The sequence below is a fragment of the Gobius niger genome (genome assembly GCF_951799975.1).
Source record: "Gobius niger genome assembly, chromosome: 5".
Taxonomy (NCBI): domain Eukaryota; kingdom Metazoa; phylum Chordata; class Actinopteri; order Gobiiformes; family Gobiidae; genus Gobius; species Gobius niger.
This window is the reverse complement of record NC_136856.1, coordinates 6,301,940-6,322,119: the sequence shown is the minus strand read 5'-3', so window position 1 is coordinate 6,322,119 and position 20,180 is coordinate 6,301,940. Positions and strand designations below refer to the sequence as shown.

Sequence of the window (20,180 nt, the reverse complement as noted above, 5' to 3'; positions counted from 1 at the left end):
TACCCTTAAAGGCAGTGATGCATCTTTTTCAGAAATCTGGCAACCCTTTTTGAAATATGCTGAAGAAAAACTTGATTTGGTTTTGTGAATTTTACTTGTGGCATTGTGTGAGTATTATCGTATGTTTTTTGTTGTTGTTGTTTGTTTTGTTTGTTTGTTCGGCTTAGTTTGTTTCAAGGGGAGGGCTTGATTTGAAGTTTTGTGTGGGTTATTTTGTATTATTAAACAAAAATGTATAAATAAAGTTAAAAAAAAAAAAAAAAAGTTTCATTTTGTGTGACTATCCTTGAATCGTCTTGAATCGGGAAAACGGGGAAAAGCTTGGTTGCTTCGAACTTCACCCCAGCTTGGCGCTATAAGGGAGAAGAGGAGAGGCTAAATGCGAACAACATCTTTGGTCTTTTTGCGTGACTGAGCTCATGCGTAAAGACCAGACAGGTACGCATCGACTCGTCTAAGCTCAGGTAAGAACGTATCTCAGTGTGGAAAAACTGAGGCCTGTTCCTTCAAGCAAATGGAGCGCAAAAACACTGTAATAACAAAAAAAAGCCTCATTATCCTTATGGGTAACATGCAGCAACTACACCATGATTGTGATTTAGATGTTATAACACTTCACAGATCTACAATAAAGGATTCATCAATGATACTTATGTAGTACAGAATTGTCTTTAATTAACATATATTTGTAATTGTATTGTTTTATCACATTTCTTAATGATCGTTCCATTCATCAAAGTAGTAAAGAAACTTGTATAAACATTATTTTTTTTACTTTGAGTTACACAAAGCAATTCAAGGAGTATTATCCTGATGTGACAGAGGTTTGGGGTTTATAAACAGGCCCAGATAAATACACGAAACGATAAGTGCTGGAAAAGGAGGAAACTCACAGACGCGCTCTGTGAAAACAACTGTCTGAACTTCACTTTAATCTGTGCTTAAGCTCTAATGAAGACAAAATACTGTCAAAGCGGTAAGTGCCACACCGAAAATATACACTACACCCACCACGTGCATCGTTACAACTGTAAACCAAACTTTGATTGTTTTTTTTTTTTCTGAAATAAGACTCACGTGGATGATTTTTTTTGGCCTAATCTGCCCCGCTAACAGAGTCAGGCGGCTCCTCAGTCTCGCGGTCCGAGTCCGTCTCCGGGGCTGGTTGTCTCGGCGGAGTCTCGTCTGTCAGATTTTGTCCCGCGCTTCGGTCAGTCGGCTCCTCTTTAACCGCCGCTTTTGCCGTGTGCAGCCGCTGATGCCTTTTCAGCGTCCGCGATCGAGAGAAAGACGCTCCGCACAGTTGGCACGAGAAGGGCAAGTCTTTGGAGAGGCCGCTCTTGTTGGAATGCGCCTTCCCACACTGGTCACAGGAGAACTGCTCCGCCCCTGTGTGGGCTTTCAGAGGAGTCCCGCACTCGTCGCAGCGGTGATCTCCCTCTCCCGTGTGCAAGGCTCGGTGTATCTCTAGAGTTTTCTTGTCTTTGAACGACTTCTCGCACAGGTCGCAGGAGAACGGCTGCTCCCCCGTGTGGACTTGGATGTGCCTGTGGAGATGAGCCCGCTTGATGAACTTCTTTTCGCAGCAGAAGCAGGAGAAGACGTTCCCGCCCGTGTGGAGCTTCTGGTGCAGCGTCAGGTAATCCTTTTGCTTGAACGACTTCCCACACTGCTCGCATGCAAACAGCCTCACTTCGCTGTGCGTGGCCATGTGCTGCGTGAAATGTCCCCTTGTGGCGAACTTCTTGTCGCACTGGTCGCAGCAGAACAGGTTTTCGCCGGTGTGCAGTTTCCGGTGCTGCCTCAGCGTTCGCACGTGGCTGAACGACTTCCCGCACTGGTCGCAGCGGTGGCACTCCTCGCCCCTGTGGATGGCTTTGTGGTTTTGCAAGCTCGAGTAGTGTCCAAACGTCTTCCCGCACTCGTCGCAGCGGTGGTTCTTTTCCCCCGTGTGCGTGACCTCGTGCCGTTTCAGCGACTGCTTGATCCGAAAGGACATCCCGCACACGTCGCACGCAAACGGCCGCTCTTCATTGTGCGTGGTGCGGTGGTAGGCGAGCTGTTGCTTCGTGGTGAACTTCTTGTCGCACTGGTCGCAGCTGTGCAGGTCTTCTCCGGTGTGCAACCTCTGGTGCTGCGTCAGTGAATCTTTCCGTTGAAACAATTTCCCGCAGAGATCGCAGGGAAACCTCTCGCCGGTGTGAAGCCGCACGTGCTGAAGGAGCTGATGCTTCGTGTTGAACGTCTTCTCGCACAGGTCGCAGCAGTGCAGGCTTTGGTCCGAGTGCAGTTTCTGGTGCTGCTGCAGTGTCCGCTTTAGTTTGAACGTCTTCTCACACTGGTCACACGAGAACAGCCTCTCCTCGCTGTGCACCGTCATATGGAAAGTGAGCTGCTGCTTCGTGGTGAACTTCTTCTCGCACTGGTCGCAGCAGTGCAGATTTTCCCCCGTGTGGAGTCTCTGGTGCTGCTTTAGTGTGTTTTTGTGGCTGAATAACTTCCCACACTGGTCACAGCGGTGCTCTTTCTCTGCACAAGTCGTTTTAGCTTCTGGGACAAAGTCGTCTGGTTCTTCCTGTGGAAACACACAACAGAGTGGTTGGAGTAAATGGCGGGTCCATCCGTGGCAGTGGTCGCCAGGAAAACGCAGTCAAACATTTCACATAAAGGATGTGTCAGCAGAACGCAAGGTGTGAAAAGGTGCTTCAACTTGAATGTTGTGGTTTATGAGGCTACTCTGGGGCTTCGAAAGTAAAAGTAGAACTTCAGATATTGTGAGATGGGAAACCAAATCTTCTAACTCACCCCAGTTTGGAGCTATACCTTTGCTGGGAGAGGAACATTTGTGTGACTGAGCACACGCAGACCAAGACCAAACAGGTACACATCAACTCTAACTCAAGCTAAGGTAAGAACATATCTCACTATGGAAAAATGACCAAAGTGGTTCTCTCAGCAGCAGAACCATTGGCTTCTGGAGGCCATATATAAAGTTAGACTCATAAATCAGGCTGTACAAATTGTTAATGATGCTTCAGGGAGCGCTGCTAGGACCTATTTTTGAGACGCTTCCTTCAGAGAAAAGGTACTGCTCTACCAAATGCACTTTAAACAAGGCACTGTCTTTTTTGTGTAGACTTTTTATTGGACAGTATTTTACTGTACAGTAGTAACTTTTTTTTAGTGGCATTTGTTTGTTTTATGTGGTGGAACGTCCTTTTATATGTTGATAGTGCACTTTGAGCTCCTTGCACACTTATTTTCCAATGTGGTTTTACGTACTGCAAATGGCTGATAAACCAAAACTGAATCTGAATCTCATCCCCGCAAAGAGCTGGGATGTTATAACAGTGATATTATAAAAATCTGTTTGGACACCACTCACCCATAGCAGTGCTTAAAAAGTATTTTCTTACCACTTTAATAATGATCAAACTTGTGGGGCTTGTGCTGCTCGGTGATGTGTCCACTGTGGAAAAGAGGAACAGAGTATGAACAATCACATGCATTTCAGCATCTTTCACAAAAAAAAGGCGTCTTGCTGCCATAGCGATGGTAGGGTACGGCAAACTGAGCTCTTTGTAATCATGTCAGAATACTGAATCAATCTTTCTCATTCAAACCCTTCCACCTGACAGCACAGTGCATAATCAATACTGCGGCGGGAGATAATATGTAAAGATATTCAGACAGACACCATGTACAACAATACCAGGTTGTTTATTAATCATGAACAATATTGATTTGGACATTTTTGCAGTTTTTAGTGAAATGAAGGCAGTACAAGTCTTTCTAAATTCCTACAAACAGTAACTTTAAGCAAGGTTTGAAATGAGGATGCATGAATTCACTTTTCCATTTGACAATCTTTATGGCTACAATGGGTAATAACATAGGAGCGCTGTTGCCATACTGAAGTAAGATGTTCACGCCACGAAACTGATCCGTGTCACAGGAGGTTTTTTAATAGTAATCTTCTTACATGTTAATTTAACAACAATAGAAAACCATCACAAAAAAAAACTATTTACTGTAGAGTTTGGGAAAATCCACTGTTACCATGTTTGCGGCTGTTAGCATACATTTATTAGTATTAGTATTAGTATTATCATTGCTGCTAATCCCATGATTCTTAGCGATACATTACAATCCTGACCTCTATATCGACTTCGATGATAAATGACAGAAAAACAACAGATTTTTTGGCTCAATATTTATCGTCAGTACATTTAGCTATATTTTAGAGTAAATAGTGTTTCATTGAGTTTACCTGTCATCTGATACACACATCTGATGCACAATTGTACAATGACAAATAAAGCAAAGGTTTTTTATAAAGGAAATGTTACTACATAGTTTGAGAACAAGGATTACTGAGATTTACATGTTTTGTATTGGCTTCAGTGGTTTATTATTGCGGTATTTCCCTGCCTTTAATAGGTTAATTCACATTTTGTTATTATGACAGGCCTAACCATCAATAATAAATGCATTTACAAAGTACTATTCACATTTTAAACCGCATGGTATGAAATACAATATAAAAGAAGGACCGGATAAAAAGTGACATTATTATTAGGTTTTAATGATGCTACGAGCGTCATGTTTACGCTCCTGTCCGTGTGTCTGGGGCCCATGTGTCTGGGGCCCATGTGTCCTCGGCGCCGCTCTCACTGATCACAATAATCCACGTGTGTATCAGTAAAAGAAGACAAACGCTTGATCGTGAGCAGTGGAATCAGCTGTTAGCAGTTAGCGCTAGCCACATGCTAACGGGCCCCGATGTAAACAGCGCAGAGCAGCTAACGCTAGCTTCGTTAAAGATCCACTCAGTGAAAATGTCTCTGTCTAACCACATCGGTGAACAAGTTGCAACGCAGCCCTCTTTAACTGTGGACCAGGTGGACACGAGGGCATTTGACACAGATTTACTGAGCACACATTAGGGCTAATGTGAGACGTAAATGATGGAACTTACTGACGCCGCAGAGGATGGAGTGTCCCCTCTGCCCCGTGTCCCGGGCCCGGACACAGACGAACGGGGCAGACTCTACAATGAAAGGAGTGAAGAGCAGGGGCTCAGTCTGAGGAACTGCGCCCACACAAAACTGGATTTGAGATGCGCATGCGCGAGGGATTTGTCCCAGAGTCGAAACTACTGTCGTTTTGTTTTTAATTCAGGGTTTCAACGCCGCATTAGTATTCATGTCAATGAGGCATTAAAGGAATAGTTCACCGATTTTCCACACTGAGAGATGTTCTTACCTGAGCTTAGACGAGTTGATACGTACCTGTCTGGTCTTTGTGCGTGCCCTCAGTCACGCACAAAGACCAGAGATGTTGCTAGCATTTGGCCCCTCCCAGTATATTCCTATAGCTCAAAACAGGGTGAAGTTGGACGCGACCACGCTCTTCCACGGGCACAACATCAACTCGGAACTTGTCTAAGCTCAGGTAAGGACAGATCTCAGTCTGGAAAAACGGTGAACTGTTCCATTAAAGCAGTACTAATTTACGTGTTTACCTTAATAAATCTGTTTCGTAGTCCCTGTGGGGGTGATACAAGTGTTTATGGGATGATTGAAGGGTCTTTCATCTCCCCTTGGTGTCTCTGACCAGAAAACCATGTTTGCAACTTGACTGCCACTGGTCCAGAGAAAGCAATACACACTAATAAAATCACGAAGAAGAAGCTAACATGCTAACGGGCAAAGCTAACTGCGGGCTAACGTCACTTTAAACAGTATTTACTGCAAAGTTTGAGTGAAAAAAAATATTTCCATTGTATAATTGGATGCACAGTAACCCTCTCTCCCTTCACCTTTCCTGTCGGCGTAGTATTTACTCTCCAAGACAATTAATAAGTTAAAAAATCGTAACTTGCTACTACACCTGCAGTTGCGCTTATGGGGGAAGAGTTACTTTGTACTGCTTTAAGAGTCATTCAATTAATTATGTCTAAATGAAAGGCCCTGATATATTATGACAAACAATGCTCAAGGAAGACACCAACAAAATGCTACTTGAGGCTCAAGCTCATTCCTAACATACTTTTAGCATCCCATTTCTACACAGGGGCGGGTTCATAGGCACATATCTCAACTTTTCAGGGTCACTTCTCTCGGTCACTTTAAAAGAAATAGCCTACTAGAAAACTAGACTGCAAGTGCAATAAATTGATACAAATGCTTTAGTATACAAACCAAAACTTAAAACACACAACCACTATGGTCTTTCAGCTGCGGTTGAAATTTCACACAATCCTCAGAAGTTCCCCGCTGTGTCCACTTTGGGTTTGAATAGCTACATTTTCCCTCATTCCACTGTTTGGTGAAATCAAATATGCATCGATTTGTTTTGCATTTCTGGCATTATAGTATTTAGGCATTAAATTGGCCTTAAAAAAAGCATTAAATGTCACTTCTGTTGCAGGAATAAAGATCTCATCCAAATAACTAAAATATCGATTGGACGAATATTCGGAGGCGCGGCTCATTAGCCGCTCACATTTAAGAAGAAAATAAAATACCAAATATTTGGAGAACAAAAAATATATTTACAACAGACCGCCGCCCTCTAGTGGACGGACAGTCTCACGGCATCCTCGTGAAGAGCAGTTGCCATAGAAACCGTACACACAGGAACAAGCTCCGAGCCCCGCTCTTCGCCGCAATATCGGGACGTCAAAGTGCAGGGGACATATAAACCACAATCGCGTGCGTTTTTTTGGTGAGTTTGGTCAAAAACGAACACGTGACACTTTTTTTAAACTTACATATGAAGGAGAAATGACTGGTTTGAACTAAAAAGTTGACACTATTTGAAGCTAGTAATGTTTATTTATGCTTTTTCTGTTTGTTTGTTTGTTTGTTTGTTTGTTTGTTTGTTTGTTTGTTTGTTTGTTTGTTTGTTTGTTTGTTTGTTTGTTTGTTTGTTTGTTTGTGTGTGTGTTTGTTTGTTTGTTTGTTTGGCCATTTTAATGCACAGCTGAATTCATAATTTCTCCATATTTTAGAACTCTACCTGAGGCTGACAAACTCCATCATGTCTTTGTCGAAGTCTGGTGAGTACACAACCCACTTCTACAGTAACTAATGCTACTGGCTGTGATGAGTGAGTGGTAGGTGGTGGGAGGGGCGATGGCAAAGATTGGCAGCCATCCTCCAAGTCTACCCCAGGGCAGCGGTGGCTGCAGCATTGAGTTGTGACATCCCACTGGACCAAGTTCCATAGTCAAGTACAGCAAAAAAAACAAATCAGTAAACAGATTTTTGTGATTAAGAACAAAGCCCTTGTATAGATATTTAGTTTGTGTGTTTTTTCTGGCAGTACAGTGTTTAGTAGAGTCTTGTGCAAATTAGAAACACACCAACATGTTCTCAACATACCAACCAAAGTGACAAATATAATTTATTTATAAAATAATCTCTCTGTACAGCCTTGAAATCCTCGAAGAAATCCACAGCAGCCAGTCCTTTCCGAGTGCCACAAACCAACCGCCTTTTTCTGCAAACCCTCAGTGACCAGGGTCAAAGGAAAGAGGTATGTTTCATGGTCTGTCTGAACAGGTTTATGGTCTGTGTGGTCGTATGTGTTGGGGTCGGGGGTTCCAGAGGAGCTGAAGGCTCACAACCCGGCGGAAATGACACAACCCTCATTTTTAATTTCTTACTTGTGCAAATGAGAATCAGATGTAATATTATTTTAAAGATGCAAAATGTCCTTTTGTGAGCGTTTAAGTTGGTTATGGTGGTTTTCTTATAGTTAGGTACAATAGGTTTATTATTGGTGTGCTTCATTTGTACTAAGAATTTTCGACTTCCTTGTGGGTCATTTCTTGTTCTCTTTTAAAAAAAATCTTTTTATTTTTACCATTTTTGTTTTAACAGAACAACAAACAAACAAAAATAGTAAGAAAAAAGAAAAAAGTACCCCAGAAACGGACCCCATGTCGAATAAAATTCATCCACCTTCCCTTTTATTTAAAATGAGACTTTTTTCCAACTGAACGTGCTTCATAACATCATGTAACAAATGAATGTAGGCTGGAGGGCTTTTCTTATTCTAATTTAGTAATATCAGTCTTCTCGATAGCACTGAAATAAATAATGTTATAAATATATCAATCTCTGATTCTCCATCTCAACCCGGTTAGCTCCCTTTGTGTTACACCAGAAGCACACAGACTGGATATTGCACGACCAGTAATAGAATCTGAAGAGTGGCAATCCCATTCCACCAAAATCCTTTGGTCTTCGTTCCAAATGAATTGGGAAATTAATTCTATTTTGTTAAAAAAATTAAAAATTAAAAATAAATCTCATTCTCACTATGTTATTTCTTCCCACTTATCCAAATTCTGTTATGTTTGGTCGTACATTGTCATGAAATTATGTTTAAAAAGACCCGAACACTTGTGTAAAGATAAATGTAGTTGATATAGTAAATGGATAAGAGTCAATAAAGGCATTAAGATAAGATAAGATAAGATAAGATAAGATAAGATAAGATAAGATAAGATAAGATAATCCTTTATTGATCTCACAACGGAGAAAAACACTTGTTTCATTTGGCATTCAATAAGATCACTCAGGATGTGCAAAACAGACAGGAAATGTGCAAACAGTTAAATAGTTGAAAAAAGAGGTATCTTATATAAGGAATAAAGAAATAAGAATAAATAAAAATAGGATAAAAATGAGAACAGATTATATACACAGTAGAATATCGAGGTGTAAAGTATTAGATTGCTGGACTGAACAACTAATCAAAAAAAGAACACTTTAAGAAAAATTGGTTCAATATCCTGATATAAGTCCAAAATCTTTTAAAACATACATAATAACTGTGAGAGAGGCTTTAGGCTTTGACATGTACTGATAAATCATCAGCGTACAGTGAAACCTTTTGTTCTATTGTTCCCCTAAATATGCCAAAGTATCATTTAATAGTTCTTAATGTAATGGTCAATGGTTCGATTGCCAAGGCAAATAACAACGGTGATAACGGACAGCCCTGTCTAGTTGAGCGCCCTCTCGAGGGAAGTAAGATTAGTTCAAACCATTCGTTTGAACAGACACCTGTGGTTGAACATATAATGATTTGATTAAAGACACAAAACTGGAGAGCAGCAACTCCTGATTTTCTTTATCCGTTTCCGTTTCCGTTTGGGTGTAAATAAAATTCATTAGTCTCCTTACATTAAAGAATAACTGTCTGTCTTTTATAAACCCCATCTGGTCTGGAGATATGATGGTGGAGAGTGTGTTTTCCAAATGTATAGCTAAAACCGTCGCTTAGATTTTGTAATCCACATAGAGCCAGATTCTAAAAGCCTTTCTTTACCCGTGAGATATTGGCTTCATAAAATGATGGAGTCAGAGAGCCTTTTGCCAGTGCCTCATTGAACACACGTAATAAGAGAGGAGAGTCATTTTAAATGTTTACAAGTTTCAACGTCTCGCCTTAAAGCAGAACTAAGTAACTCATGCCCCTAAAGGCCATAAGCGCCACTGCTGGTGTCGTAGCATGTTTTTTTTTACTCATTAATTATCGGTGAGAGTAAATTACAGTTACACTCACCGACAGAAAAGACAAAGGGACAGAGGGATGTTGTACATTGTGCCACAACTCAATGACACAATGGAGATATTTTTTTTCACTAAAACTTGGGTGTAAATACTGCTAAAGTGGCGCTAGTCCACCGTTAGCTTTGCCCGTTAGCTTGTTAGCTTCTTCTTCGTGATTCTATTAGTGTGTATTGGTTTCTCCGACCCTGAAGCAGCGAAGTTGCAAACGTGGTTTTCTGGCCAGAGACACCGGGGGAGATGAAAGACCCCCCAGTCATCCCATAAACACTTGTATTACCCCCAGAGAGACTACACAACGGATTTACAAGTTACTTAGTTCTTCTTTAGGACACCGATATGTAAGGTATCTGTCTTGTGCCCAGGAGATGCGTGATTACCTGTCTTTGCCGATCAGTGAAAAATCGGCCCGCGCTGGACTGTTGGCCGGTCAGAAAAAGGAGCGTCTGTTAGCGGGTGCGGAGCAGCGTGACGGACTGCGAGGGGAACAGGAAGCAGCTCAGGCCACAGACACCGGCGCCCGACGGGAGCTCAGGAGGGTCATGAGGAAGAGAGGTCAGACTCACCACACTTTCAAACCCTTTGGCGTGATCACAGGTTCTCATAGGCGTGAACTCAACTTTTTAACCATGTTCTTACCTTGTTCCCTCGTCAGATACAAACCTGGAGGAGTTGTTTTGCTTCAGCCAGGCAGCTTTGTTTCATCCAGTTCTCTTTGGTCTTTTGTTGAAGCTCCCATCTGTATTTCCTGTTTTTTGTTGCATCATCTAACTGTGTGCACCCTTCGAGATCGGGTGAGGATCTCAGTTACCCGTGAGGAGCTCGGAGTAGAGTCTCTGCTCCTTCACGTCGAAAGGAGACAGCTGAGGTGGCTAGGGCATCTGTTCCAGATGCCTCCTGGTCACCTCCTTCCAGGCATGTCCCAGTGGGACAAGGCCTCGTGGAAGGCCCAGGACACGCTGGTGGGACTATGTCTCTGAGCTGGCCTGGTGTGGCCTCGTGGTCCTCCCAGACCATCTGGAGGAGGTGGGCGTGGATGGGAAGTCTGGGCATCTCTGCTGAGACTGCTGCCCCCGCGACCCGACCCCAGATAAAGCTGAAGAAAATGGATGGATGGATTGTTACATCATAGATAGAAGTTGGAAGTGTCCTCCACAACCATAACGGAAGATCTATGCTCAAACTGTTTTTGTTCTGGTTAACCTTAGTTCGCTGGAGAATAAGATGGCTTATATTCTTCTGCTACACTCGTCCCAGAAGATGTTGAAAGACTGTAAGGCGGAGTTTCACAGGCGACCCACAGAGCCAGGGGAGAAGGAGGACAAAGACAAAGATGAAGATGAGAAGGAGCAAGAGAGAGCTGCGCAGGAGGAGGAGCTGACCAGTGTGGGACACCACGCTCTGAAACAGGGACAAACCCAGGAGGCACAGCACCATTTCAGAAGCAGCACTGAAGGCAGCCAGCCAGAGGGGTAATACGACGAAGCAGGATTAGAGGGTTAGGTGGCTAAGTAACCCTGGTTATACTACAAAGCTGGATCACTTTCTATCAGGGCAACATGCCCTGAGCCATAACCTGCTCTGGGCCAGGTAGCTAAAGAAAAAGGACGAAGGAGCGCTGCGCGTGTTTGTGTGTAAAAATGTCTAAAAATGCTGTATATCCAGACCCGCCTTGGTTCTGGTTCAGACATAAGTCCTTTTACTACATTGTGTTCATATTTTACTCCTGTGTCGTCTTCAGAAAACATCACCAAAGACAGTAAACACCAGTTCATGTCCATGGAGCGGCAGAAGGCCGTGCTCGAGGTACGGAACACTGTAAATTCATTTATTCCTACAAACTCAGACTGTACCAGCGTTCATGTCGTCCACTAATATTCTGTCATAATTTTAGTCAAAGTAATAATGTCCAGACTAAAAATAGACTAATACTGAATTATATGTGTAGTGAGTAGAGTTCTGTTTGCAGTACTTGGTTTTCGGCAACACTTGGTTTTCGATACCGATGCCTGAGCAATGGTTTTACTAATACCGAAATATTTGTTGTCTAGAACCAGAAAAAGAACAATAATCAGGGACCAGTCAGGAAAATATTGGAAAACGGTTTGGGCATGTTTATAATCGAGTGTAAGCTTATTCACTGACTGAACAATAAAGGTAATCACTATTTAGCTGCTCACATCAGTATTTACATGTATTTATTTGACCTCCTGAGAGACATTTGATAGCATTTTTGTCAAAGGTCTGAAAACAGAACTTAAACCCAGATGAACTCCCGTCTCCTGCAGCTGTCCATCGTGTCACGGCGCACGGAGATCGCCGGGATGGACAAAACCATCGCCAAAGAGCAGCAGCTCCTGGATCGTCTGGAGGCGGAGATCGAGCGTGAGAACAGGCTCTTCGAGGAGTGTCTGAAGGAACATGAGAAGAAGTCTGTGGCGGCTCGTTCTCAGTGAGGAACTCCTTCCATTTTAGCCTTGTTTTGGTACTGATTTAGTGCTCTTTGAAATCTGGTTTTAACATGATTATTGTTTTAGCTGAATGGAACCAAGCTCATTCTGAGGACTGAGATGAGAAAAGGGCAACGACCTTTGAAAACGTCATACCACTCAACAGGAAAGTTTTAGAAAGAAATGCCCAAACGGAAAATGTTTTCACAAACCTGCCACATTCACCTGAAGCTCAAAGTCCTTTCATCGTTTTGAATATGATCTCCCCTTTTGTACGCCTTCATGAGACAGTCACATGACCTTAGTTCATATGTGCTGAGAGAGAAGACCCTGAGCTTTGTCGCAGTTTTTGTTTCATGTGGATAGGTCCAGCTGTTACAGATTTTAGATTCAGTTTACAATATTGCGACCATGGGTTCCAACGTAAAAATGTTTATCCGTGCCTCTTGGCCAGGTGACTCTTTTAAAATATCTCACTATGGGTTTGTGGCGGTGTCCTGACCAAATAAAGAAATATCTTCGATTCCAGGCAGGCAGTGAGTTATGTGTGCGCAGTCACAGCGTCATGTTCTCTCACGTGCATGGCGCCAAGTTTTTTCCACGTCTGCACCACACATTGACTGTCCTGTCCTTCCTCTGCAGATCTAAACTTTCTCAGTCACACCTGCCCACCCTCGTCACCAACAGACACTTCAGCTCTTCAATGTCGTTTGTTTTTTGTTTTTCCCCTCTGGTTAGTTTTGAACGTGAGGCTCGGTCCAAGCAGCAGAAGGCGATCGAGATCAAGAAGTTACTGGCTGAAATAGCTACAACAGAGAGGTATAACTACTACTACTACTACTACTACTACTACGACTACTACTACTACTACTACTACTATTACTACTTCTACTACTACTGCTGCCTACATATACGTGTGTCTGTTAGAGCGGAAACCTTTCAGTGTAGACAACAAAATACAGGATTCAAACGTTTAACAAGTTTAATGAAAATTTGATTGAAAGTGACGTTCTTGCACAAGGACCTTTTACACTGCTCACGCAGGACCCAGTGCAAAGGACACGGACACTTTCCGTTATAAACTCTTCGACAGTTGAAAAAATGGAAGGCTTTGGCTGTACAAGACCACATAAATTTATTTTTAACCACCGCCAGGTGCACACTGTAGCAGGGAAGCCTTTGTTTGACACCCAGCAAGCAGTTTCCGTGCACAGTCTTTGCACCTGGACTCTTCCTCGGCGTCCCGTGCACCACTTGCTCCGTGCTGGGAGAATCTCCCTCCCTCTACATTTCGATTAAATGCTTTTCTTACATGTCCTTTCGTCAGTGATCTGGAGAAGATCGAGGAGACGCTGTTGGATTATAAGCGTTACAGAGACCTGCTGTTCAGACTGTCTCCTCCAGAGTGGCAGGAGGCTCAGCGCACCAAAGCCCAGGCGCAATTAGGTCAGTGGCTGCTTCTCCACAATTTACTTGACTTTATTTTAAACTGCTTTGAGGTTCTTTTCTTTTACAGTTCTTGTCAGTCCTACTCCCTTTGTAAACTACACATCGACAAGAAAGCAGATCAAATCAATCCATAAAATATCAACATACAAATTAATCAATTACAGTAAAAAACAAGAGTGCAGATTAAATACTTTCAGTTATATGCATGGGTAAAAAGGAACATTTTCAGCCTGGATTTGAACATTGTCAGAGTTGAGGCCTTTCTAACCTCCCCATGGAGACTGTTCCAGATTTTAGCTTTCGCCTTAGCGTGTTTAGTCCTGACTCAGGGAACCACCAGCAGACCCCTCGCTGAAGTTCTCAGAGCTCGAGATGGTCCATATGGCTGTAACATGTCAGAGATGAACTTTGGTGCTAAACCAAAGTATAAGACTTGTAACAAGCAGAGCTGTTTTAAATTCTGCTATCTGAGCAAAGAGACCAGAGCACTGGACTAATATGGTCGTATTTCCTGGTTCTAGATGTACTGCAGCTGTCTAACAGTGAGCAGCCGTTACAGTAGTTACAGTAGTCACAAACGCATGGATAAGTCTCTTTAAGTCTGGTTTTGACACTATTCCTCGGATCTTAGTGATGTTTTTCAGATGGTAAAAAGCTGCTGATGTTATTGTTTTGATGCGGCTGTTAAGTTTAGGTCTGAGTCCATGATGACTCCTAGATTTCTCACTTTATTTTTCAGGAGAAAGTTGGAGAAGTTGTTTTGCATCAAAGTTGTTTTGCATTAACAAACTGATCTGTTGGATGCAGTGACAGAGAGTATCTCCAGGCCTATGTTCACCTGCCGTCAGTGATACACAGATCTTAGTGACATCTGCATAGTTGTGGTAGGACACAATATTGCTGAGTCAATGGAAGCATGTACAAGTTGAATAAGAGGGGCCCCAAGGTTGACCCCTGGGGGACAGGTCAGGGCAATTTTGTCTGAGACACAGTTGCCCATTTCAACAATAAGGATTGCACCATTTCGCTCTCCCCAAATCAGTTATTCACAAATGTAATTACACAGGACTGTTTTTACAGATTTGACCAAGAACGATTCTGAAGACAAACGGACAGAAGAATCCTCAGCTCAAAGTGACACAGAGTAAGTCTCTCCAGTGTCTCTGGGTCAGACATTGTGCCAAAATTACAGCCTTAAATCTGGAAACCCACTTTGGACGCCTTTCTGAGAAAATTATTTGACCTTTATTCATGTCTGACCGAGAAGATGCTGAACTTTGTGCCAGTTTTTGTTTTATGTGGATCAGCCCCTAAATGACAGATATTAGCCGTAAACCAAGTCAAAACATCTGCATTTTGGCCATTACTATAGTAGCCAATATGTTGCCTAAATGTTGACTATCCTTTTCTAAATTTCAGGCCAAACGACCTGAGACCCCAGTGTGACCCGTCTCAGTTTGAGGTTTGTTTTCATTCTTAGTTCTCCTGTTGTATGCCGTGACATCATCTGCATACCCTATACTCTTCCACCTGCAGAGAGCTGTGAAACCCAGTGGGGTCAATTAGGCTGCGTTCAGACTGGCTGAAGTGAGCCCGATGCTCCTTTGTCTGATCTGTTCAGTCGGAACGACACAGATCAAATGTTTTCCAACGCGACCCAGGCTACTTGGATAAATCCGATACGTATCTGACTTCAGCCAGGCTGCATTTATCTGCGCTACAAATGTCATTCATTCTGCATTAAAGTAAACCAGGGATCACCAACCAGAAGCTCTCTAGCCCTTTCTCGCCAAAGACTTTTGACATTTCTACACAAGCTTAATGACACACATTTTAGATTTTCCTTTTGTTCTGAACATACTGAACACAGTCACCTAACATTTGGATGCATATAGCATAGTAAAATGACAAATCTCAAGTAATTTTATTAAAATATATTTTTTGCCAACCCTCCTGGGTAGTAGCTCTCTGATGTTTTTGTTGCGTAAAAGTAGCTTGCCGATTAAAAATGTTTGGAGACGCTTGAAGTAGATGGAAGATCCAACACAGGCTCTTATGAATGAAGTTGGTGTGAGTGAAGCCGCTCCTCTCTTGCCATCACTGACTCAATGGGAAAGCCCTTCTCTTTGGTCCTCATGGCGGGGAGCTGACATTGCTACAATACCACCCCCTGGTGGCCAGGGGCGACTCCTAAAGAAACTTTGTCAATTGCTGTGACACAAACTCTCACAAACTTGAGCCCGGTGCTCTACCAATGGAGCTAAAGATTGCTGTTTTACTGTAATAAAATGATAATTATAACTTACAACAGATCCATCTAAATAAGTCATATTTTCAGAAGCATTACATCCTGTCATATGCACTTTAACTTATACGTGGAGGAGTGAGGATCTGAATATATCTGTTGTTTCTATGTCTATGTGCCGCCTCTGCTCCACAAGGGTCCATAGTCTAAAAAACTGTCTCTTCCTTCTGTAAAATTATTAGGTTATTAATGTACTGGCTCCATTTGCTCCCACGACTTTAACATTGCCAGGTTCGCATCAGTGACACTGCAGATCTGATATAAATTGATTTTACTTTCCAGGAGAACCCGGAGCTGTTCTTCACTGACCCTCAGCAGCTGCAGGACCTTCTGACCGAACTCACCGAGCAGAACCTGTCCCTCATCCAGAACTCGGCGCGAGTCGAGGAGACGCTGGAGGAGCTGCGCACCAAGATCTGCTCCACCCGGCAACACATGTACATCCTCACACTTAAACCAAGCACTTCATTTACTCCAAATAAGACTGCTGTAGATGCTTTAAGTGTAAAAGACAGACTTCTTGAAATCAAGGACAAATCACCTGAAGAACAATCTAGACGACTTTTTCAGTTTGGTTTAACTTAGTTTCTTGTTTTTCGACACAAAAATCTGACCTTGACTGAAATGATGAAATATTTTGATATATGAAATGAGTACAGAATCAGTTTTCCTCCTCTGGGCCCTGCAGTGAGGAGGACGAGGCGCTCCTCTCTCTCCAGATCAACGACATGACGCAGCGGATCGAGGCAGAGAAGTCCAGAGGAAACAAACTGCGGCAGAAGGTCCAGCTGCACGTGTCCCTCAACACCCAGGACCAGGTACCACCTCAGGACCTCAGCTTTGTGCCCACACTGTGGAACAGTCCAGGATATGTAGTGCGGTGTCACGGGAAAAGGACCTTTTACACTTATCCACAATATGCAGAGCAGAGCCGCAATATCTCCAAGCAAAGTTAAGGCGAGTTATCAATTTCAATTTGCTGTATATTACTGAAATAAATTAGAAATGTTTTTATTCTTTTCATAAAAATTTAAAATGAGTCAAAAATATTGCACATATTTGCCCAGAATAAACTAGTTATTTGTGAAAAAATCTGTAAAATTAAGACCATTGCTGTTAATGTCCCTTATGGAATTTACATAATTCTTCTGCATGTGAGTCTCTAGTTGTTGCCACAACAATCGGTTTGACTATCAGATCCACTATGCAAGTTATCAACTACAGTACTGAATAAAATATCATTTTCTCGCCTAAATTCTTTGATGAAAATAAAGGTCCACAGCTGCAATTGATCGGTGGAACCAAAGCACACTCTGAGCCTATAAAAATACTACCACTTGAACATATATTATATAACAGGTCAGCAATATCTGTAAAAATTAACATTGTATATCAATTTTTACGGATATGTCCATGCGTTTTATAGAACCTTTGTCTTACCCAAATCTATCATTTGGACCAGCAACATGTGGGGCAATGTGACTGTGGTTCGTATAGGTATGCATTTAACGGGACGTGGCTTCTTTTATTAACACCTTATTGTGAAGATTAGGACAATTATGTATTTCTTGGTGAAAGCTTATAAGTTAATAGCAAACTGGCCCAAAACATGAGCTGTGAAAAAGATCAATTGTGCTGCAGAAAAAAAAACAATCCTGGGAGCCAGAACATACTTGAAACAAACGCATTGCTCTGTATACACGACGTTTCGGAAAAAGTGTTTTGTCTGAGCGGCTGTCTCTGCTCCAGGACGTGCTACTGGACGCTCTTGGGGAGAAGGTGTCCCAGGTCCATCAGAGCTGCGTGGACCAGCGCCCCTCCACCTTCAGCACGCTGGAGAAGCTCACCCACATCGAGAGCAGCCTGTCAGAGCTGCTGCAGAGCCTGGAGCTGATCCCTGAGGAGAGCCTTCAGCAGATGAGGAGGATCAAGGAGAGCGAGAAACGAGCCAGGTACAAACAAACTCACGAGTAAAAACACACATGGATCACACTCACCCCTGTGCTTCAGGCAGCGTGAGGAGAAGCTCCGGGAGCAGCAGGAAAAGCAGAAGGAGCGGATGAGGCGCTACATGGAGCGCTCCATGGCCGAACCCAAGAAAGTCGTGAGTCCAAACTTCAGCACAGACACAGCAAGACCTCATGTTCTCCGGTTTTAGTCCAGTTTTGCCTAGAAACAGAATCATGACCTAATCTCACTATGAAACGTTTGATTTTTCAGTAGTTCAACAATTCTCTGATGATTTGCAGTTTTCTCTAGTAGCTCCTACAGACTCTAAAGTTTCCAGTCTTGTATTTAAAGGCACTATTCCTGTTTCTTTTCCTAGCAATGAAGCAAAATATGTTTTGTCTTCCCTTATTTTTCTAGCATTTGTGTGACGGTGAAAAGTGACCCAGCAACTTGCAAAACGAGCCAATAAACTCGTCCCTGCGAAGAATTGGGATGCTACAAATATCTTTAGACTTTGGACCACAACTAACATTTTAATTTCGTAGTTTACTCTTTCATTGTTCATAATTTTTCAAAATTCCTTAAGTTCCCGTGGGTGCCACCATGAATTGTGCCCGCCTCTTCACTCCTATTAGTTTACATAGGACAGCAGAGGTTTCTACACAGACACAAAGCCGTTTTCAGGCCGCCCACAGAAACACTTTTCCAATACCTATATTGAAAGATTTGTCATATAGAACCATAGATCACATTAATAATGTCATTTTTTGACGAAAATAGTACCTGACAGCAACTTTCATGAGTAACTTTAATCTGACACTGGTTTGTAAATCGTAACGCGTTCGATTACTCCTCATTGGCATCGCTGTCTTTCAGAAGCGTTTTTACACTGGTGCTCCTTCTGTTCTTCTCCTTTGATTGTGACACAAATGTTGTTTCAGTTGAAGAAGAAGCCGATGGCGAGGTTCGTGCCGCTGGTGCAGAAGCCTCAGGAGTCTAAAGTGGAGGAAGCTTCAGCCGACGACGACATCCAGAAATATCTGTTCCCTTCAGACGACTCCGACTGAGTCAGAGAAACGGACACACTTTCAAAAGTATCAATGGAACCAATAATTACTGCGTGAATTAAAGGGATATTTCAGGATTTTTGACATAGGGCCTCGTTTCCTAGTTATCCAGAGTGTTGCTGATTTCTGGAGATATTTTTTTTGTAATTCATGCAGTTCTTGTATTTGAAGAGTTTCGTGGCGCTAGGCTAATGCAAGGCTAGTGCATTTCTACGATGTCAGCTAGCCTGCATTAAAACCAGTGTGACCCGCTCCACAGTGCACCTGAGGCAAATCACTTATAACACCAGACTAACCATATAAATGTCTGTGTCCATAGAGCAATTTTAAACATTTTGCATGTAAGGTATTTTACCGTATATTTGAGCAGCATCAGCTTCATGGTTGTATAAGCTTTAAGTCCCTCAAAATGCGATCATTCATGAATCATGTGATGCAAGGTCAGTTATAAGTGATTTGCCTCAGGTGCTCTATGGAGTGCGTAAGACTGTTTTGAATGCAGGCTAGCTGATACCATAGAAATGTGCTAGCCTTGCATTAGCCTAGCGCCACGTAACTCTTCAAATACAAGAACTGCAGGAATTACAAAAAAAATATATCTCCAGAAATCAGCAACACTGGATAACTAGGAAATGAGGCCCTATGTCAAAAATCCTGAAATATCCCTTTAAAGCAGGGGGAGGCAAGTTTGCTTGGTGGAGGGCCAGTTTTCTTCATCGTCAAAAGACCAAGGGCCGAACCCTCCAATTGAAGCAAAGCATCACTTTCTACATATGCCAGTGTTGTACATCATATACACTGGAAAAATGTCCATTGTTAATGAGATAAATTACTTAAAATCGCTTGAATAAAGTTTTTTTTTATGTTAAATTTGAGTCGCTTTGAACTAATCTATGATCAGATAAAAACACCAATGCCAGTTGAACAAATAGAAATCCAACTGGAAATCAAACAAATTCACTTTTACTGTAAAAAAATATTTGTTTTTCTCTTGAAATTATACAAAATAATCTGAATTAAGAAAAAATCAAGTAGATTTAAGTAATTTGTTAGTATTCTTAGAGCATTCGTTTAGGATTATATCCTAAAAGGGTGCTCTGATAGAGTTTACATTTTTAACATTTCTAGAGTACTTTAAAAGGAATTTGATCTCTGATTTGGATCATAATGTTTCTCAAAATCATCTCGAGGGCCAGAGTTTGATGATGGAGGGCCGGTTTTGGCCCCCTGGTCTGCCTACCCCGGCTTTAAAGCCACAAATCACATCTTCTGATCTGGTCTGTTTTAGCTGCTCACTTCAGCACTCAAACTGCCTCAACTACAAATGTCACTTTGATTTACGTGTGTCTCATCTGCTCAAAAATGAAAGCTT

General features: G+C 42.3%; 2 protein-coding genes across 2 annotated transcripts; one reads left to right on the top strand and one right to left on the bottom strand.

Annotated features, from left to right (window-relative positions):
- Window positions 1–750: 750 nt before the first annotated feature.
- LOC306963523 (uncharacterized protein) lies at window positions 751–4,277 on the bottom strand (the record flags this gene model as incomplete). The annotated part of the gene is made up of 3 exons (XM_079557096.1): window positions 751–2,575; window positions 3,417–3,469; window positions 4,271–4,277. The coding sequence occupies 3 exons, from the start codon at window positions 4,275–4,277 to the stop codon at window positions 1,097–1,099; spliced, it is 1,539 nt and encodes a 512-aa protein (XP_079413222.1). The 3' UTR covers window positions 751–1,096.
- Window positions 4,278–7,025: 2,748 nt separating this feature from the next.
- On the top strand, window positions 7,026–18,866 carry cfap100 (cilia and flagella associated protein 100). The gene is made up of 14 exons (XM_079556236.1): window positions 7,026–7,063; window positions 7,439–7,542; window positions 9,953–10,142; window positions 11,329–11,393; window positions 11,876–12,039; window positions 12,776–12,856; window positions 13,365–13,483; window positions 14,567–14,630; window positions 14,906–14,948; window positions 16,074–16,228; window positions 16,480–16,609; window positions 17,541–17,743; window positions 17,802–17,895; window positions 18,683–18,866. Exons 1-14 carry the CDS (start codon window positions 7,045–7,047, stop codon window positions 18,806–18,808), a joined length of 1,557 nt encoding a protein of 518 aa, XP_079412362.1. The 5' UTR covers window positions 7,026–7,044; the 3' UTR covers window positions 18,809–18,866.
- Window positions 18,867–20,180: the final 1,314 nt, after the last annotated feature.

Bases quoted from the DNA above. Each gene is read 5' to 3' on its own strand.
- cfap100 (XM_079556236.1), top strand. The intron at 13,484-14,566 runs GTCAGTGGCTGC...CTGTTTTTACAG, and splicing joins CAAAGCCCAGGCGCAATTAG to ATTTGACCAAGAACGATTCT. The intron at 17,744-17,801 runs GTACAAACAAAC...CCTGTGCTTCAG, and splicing joins GAGAGCGAGAAACGAGCCAG to GCAGCGTGAGGAGAAGCTCC.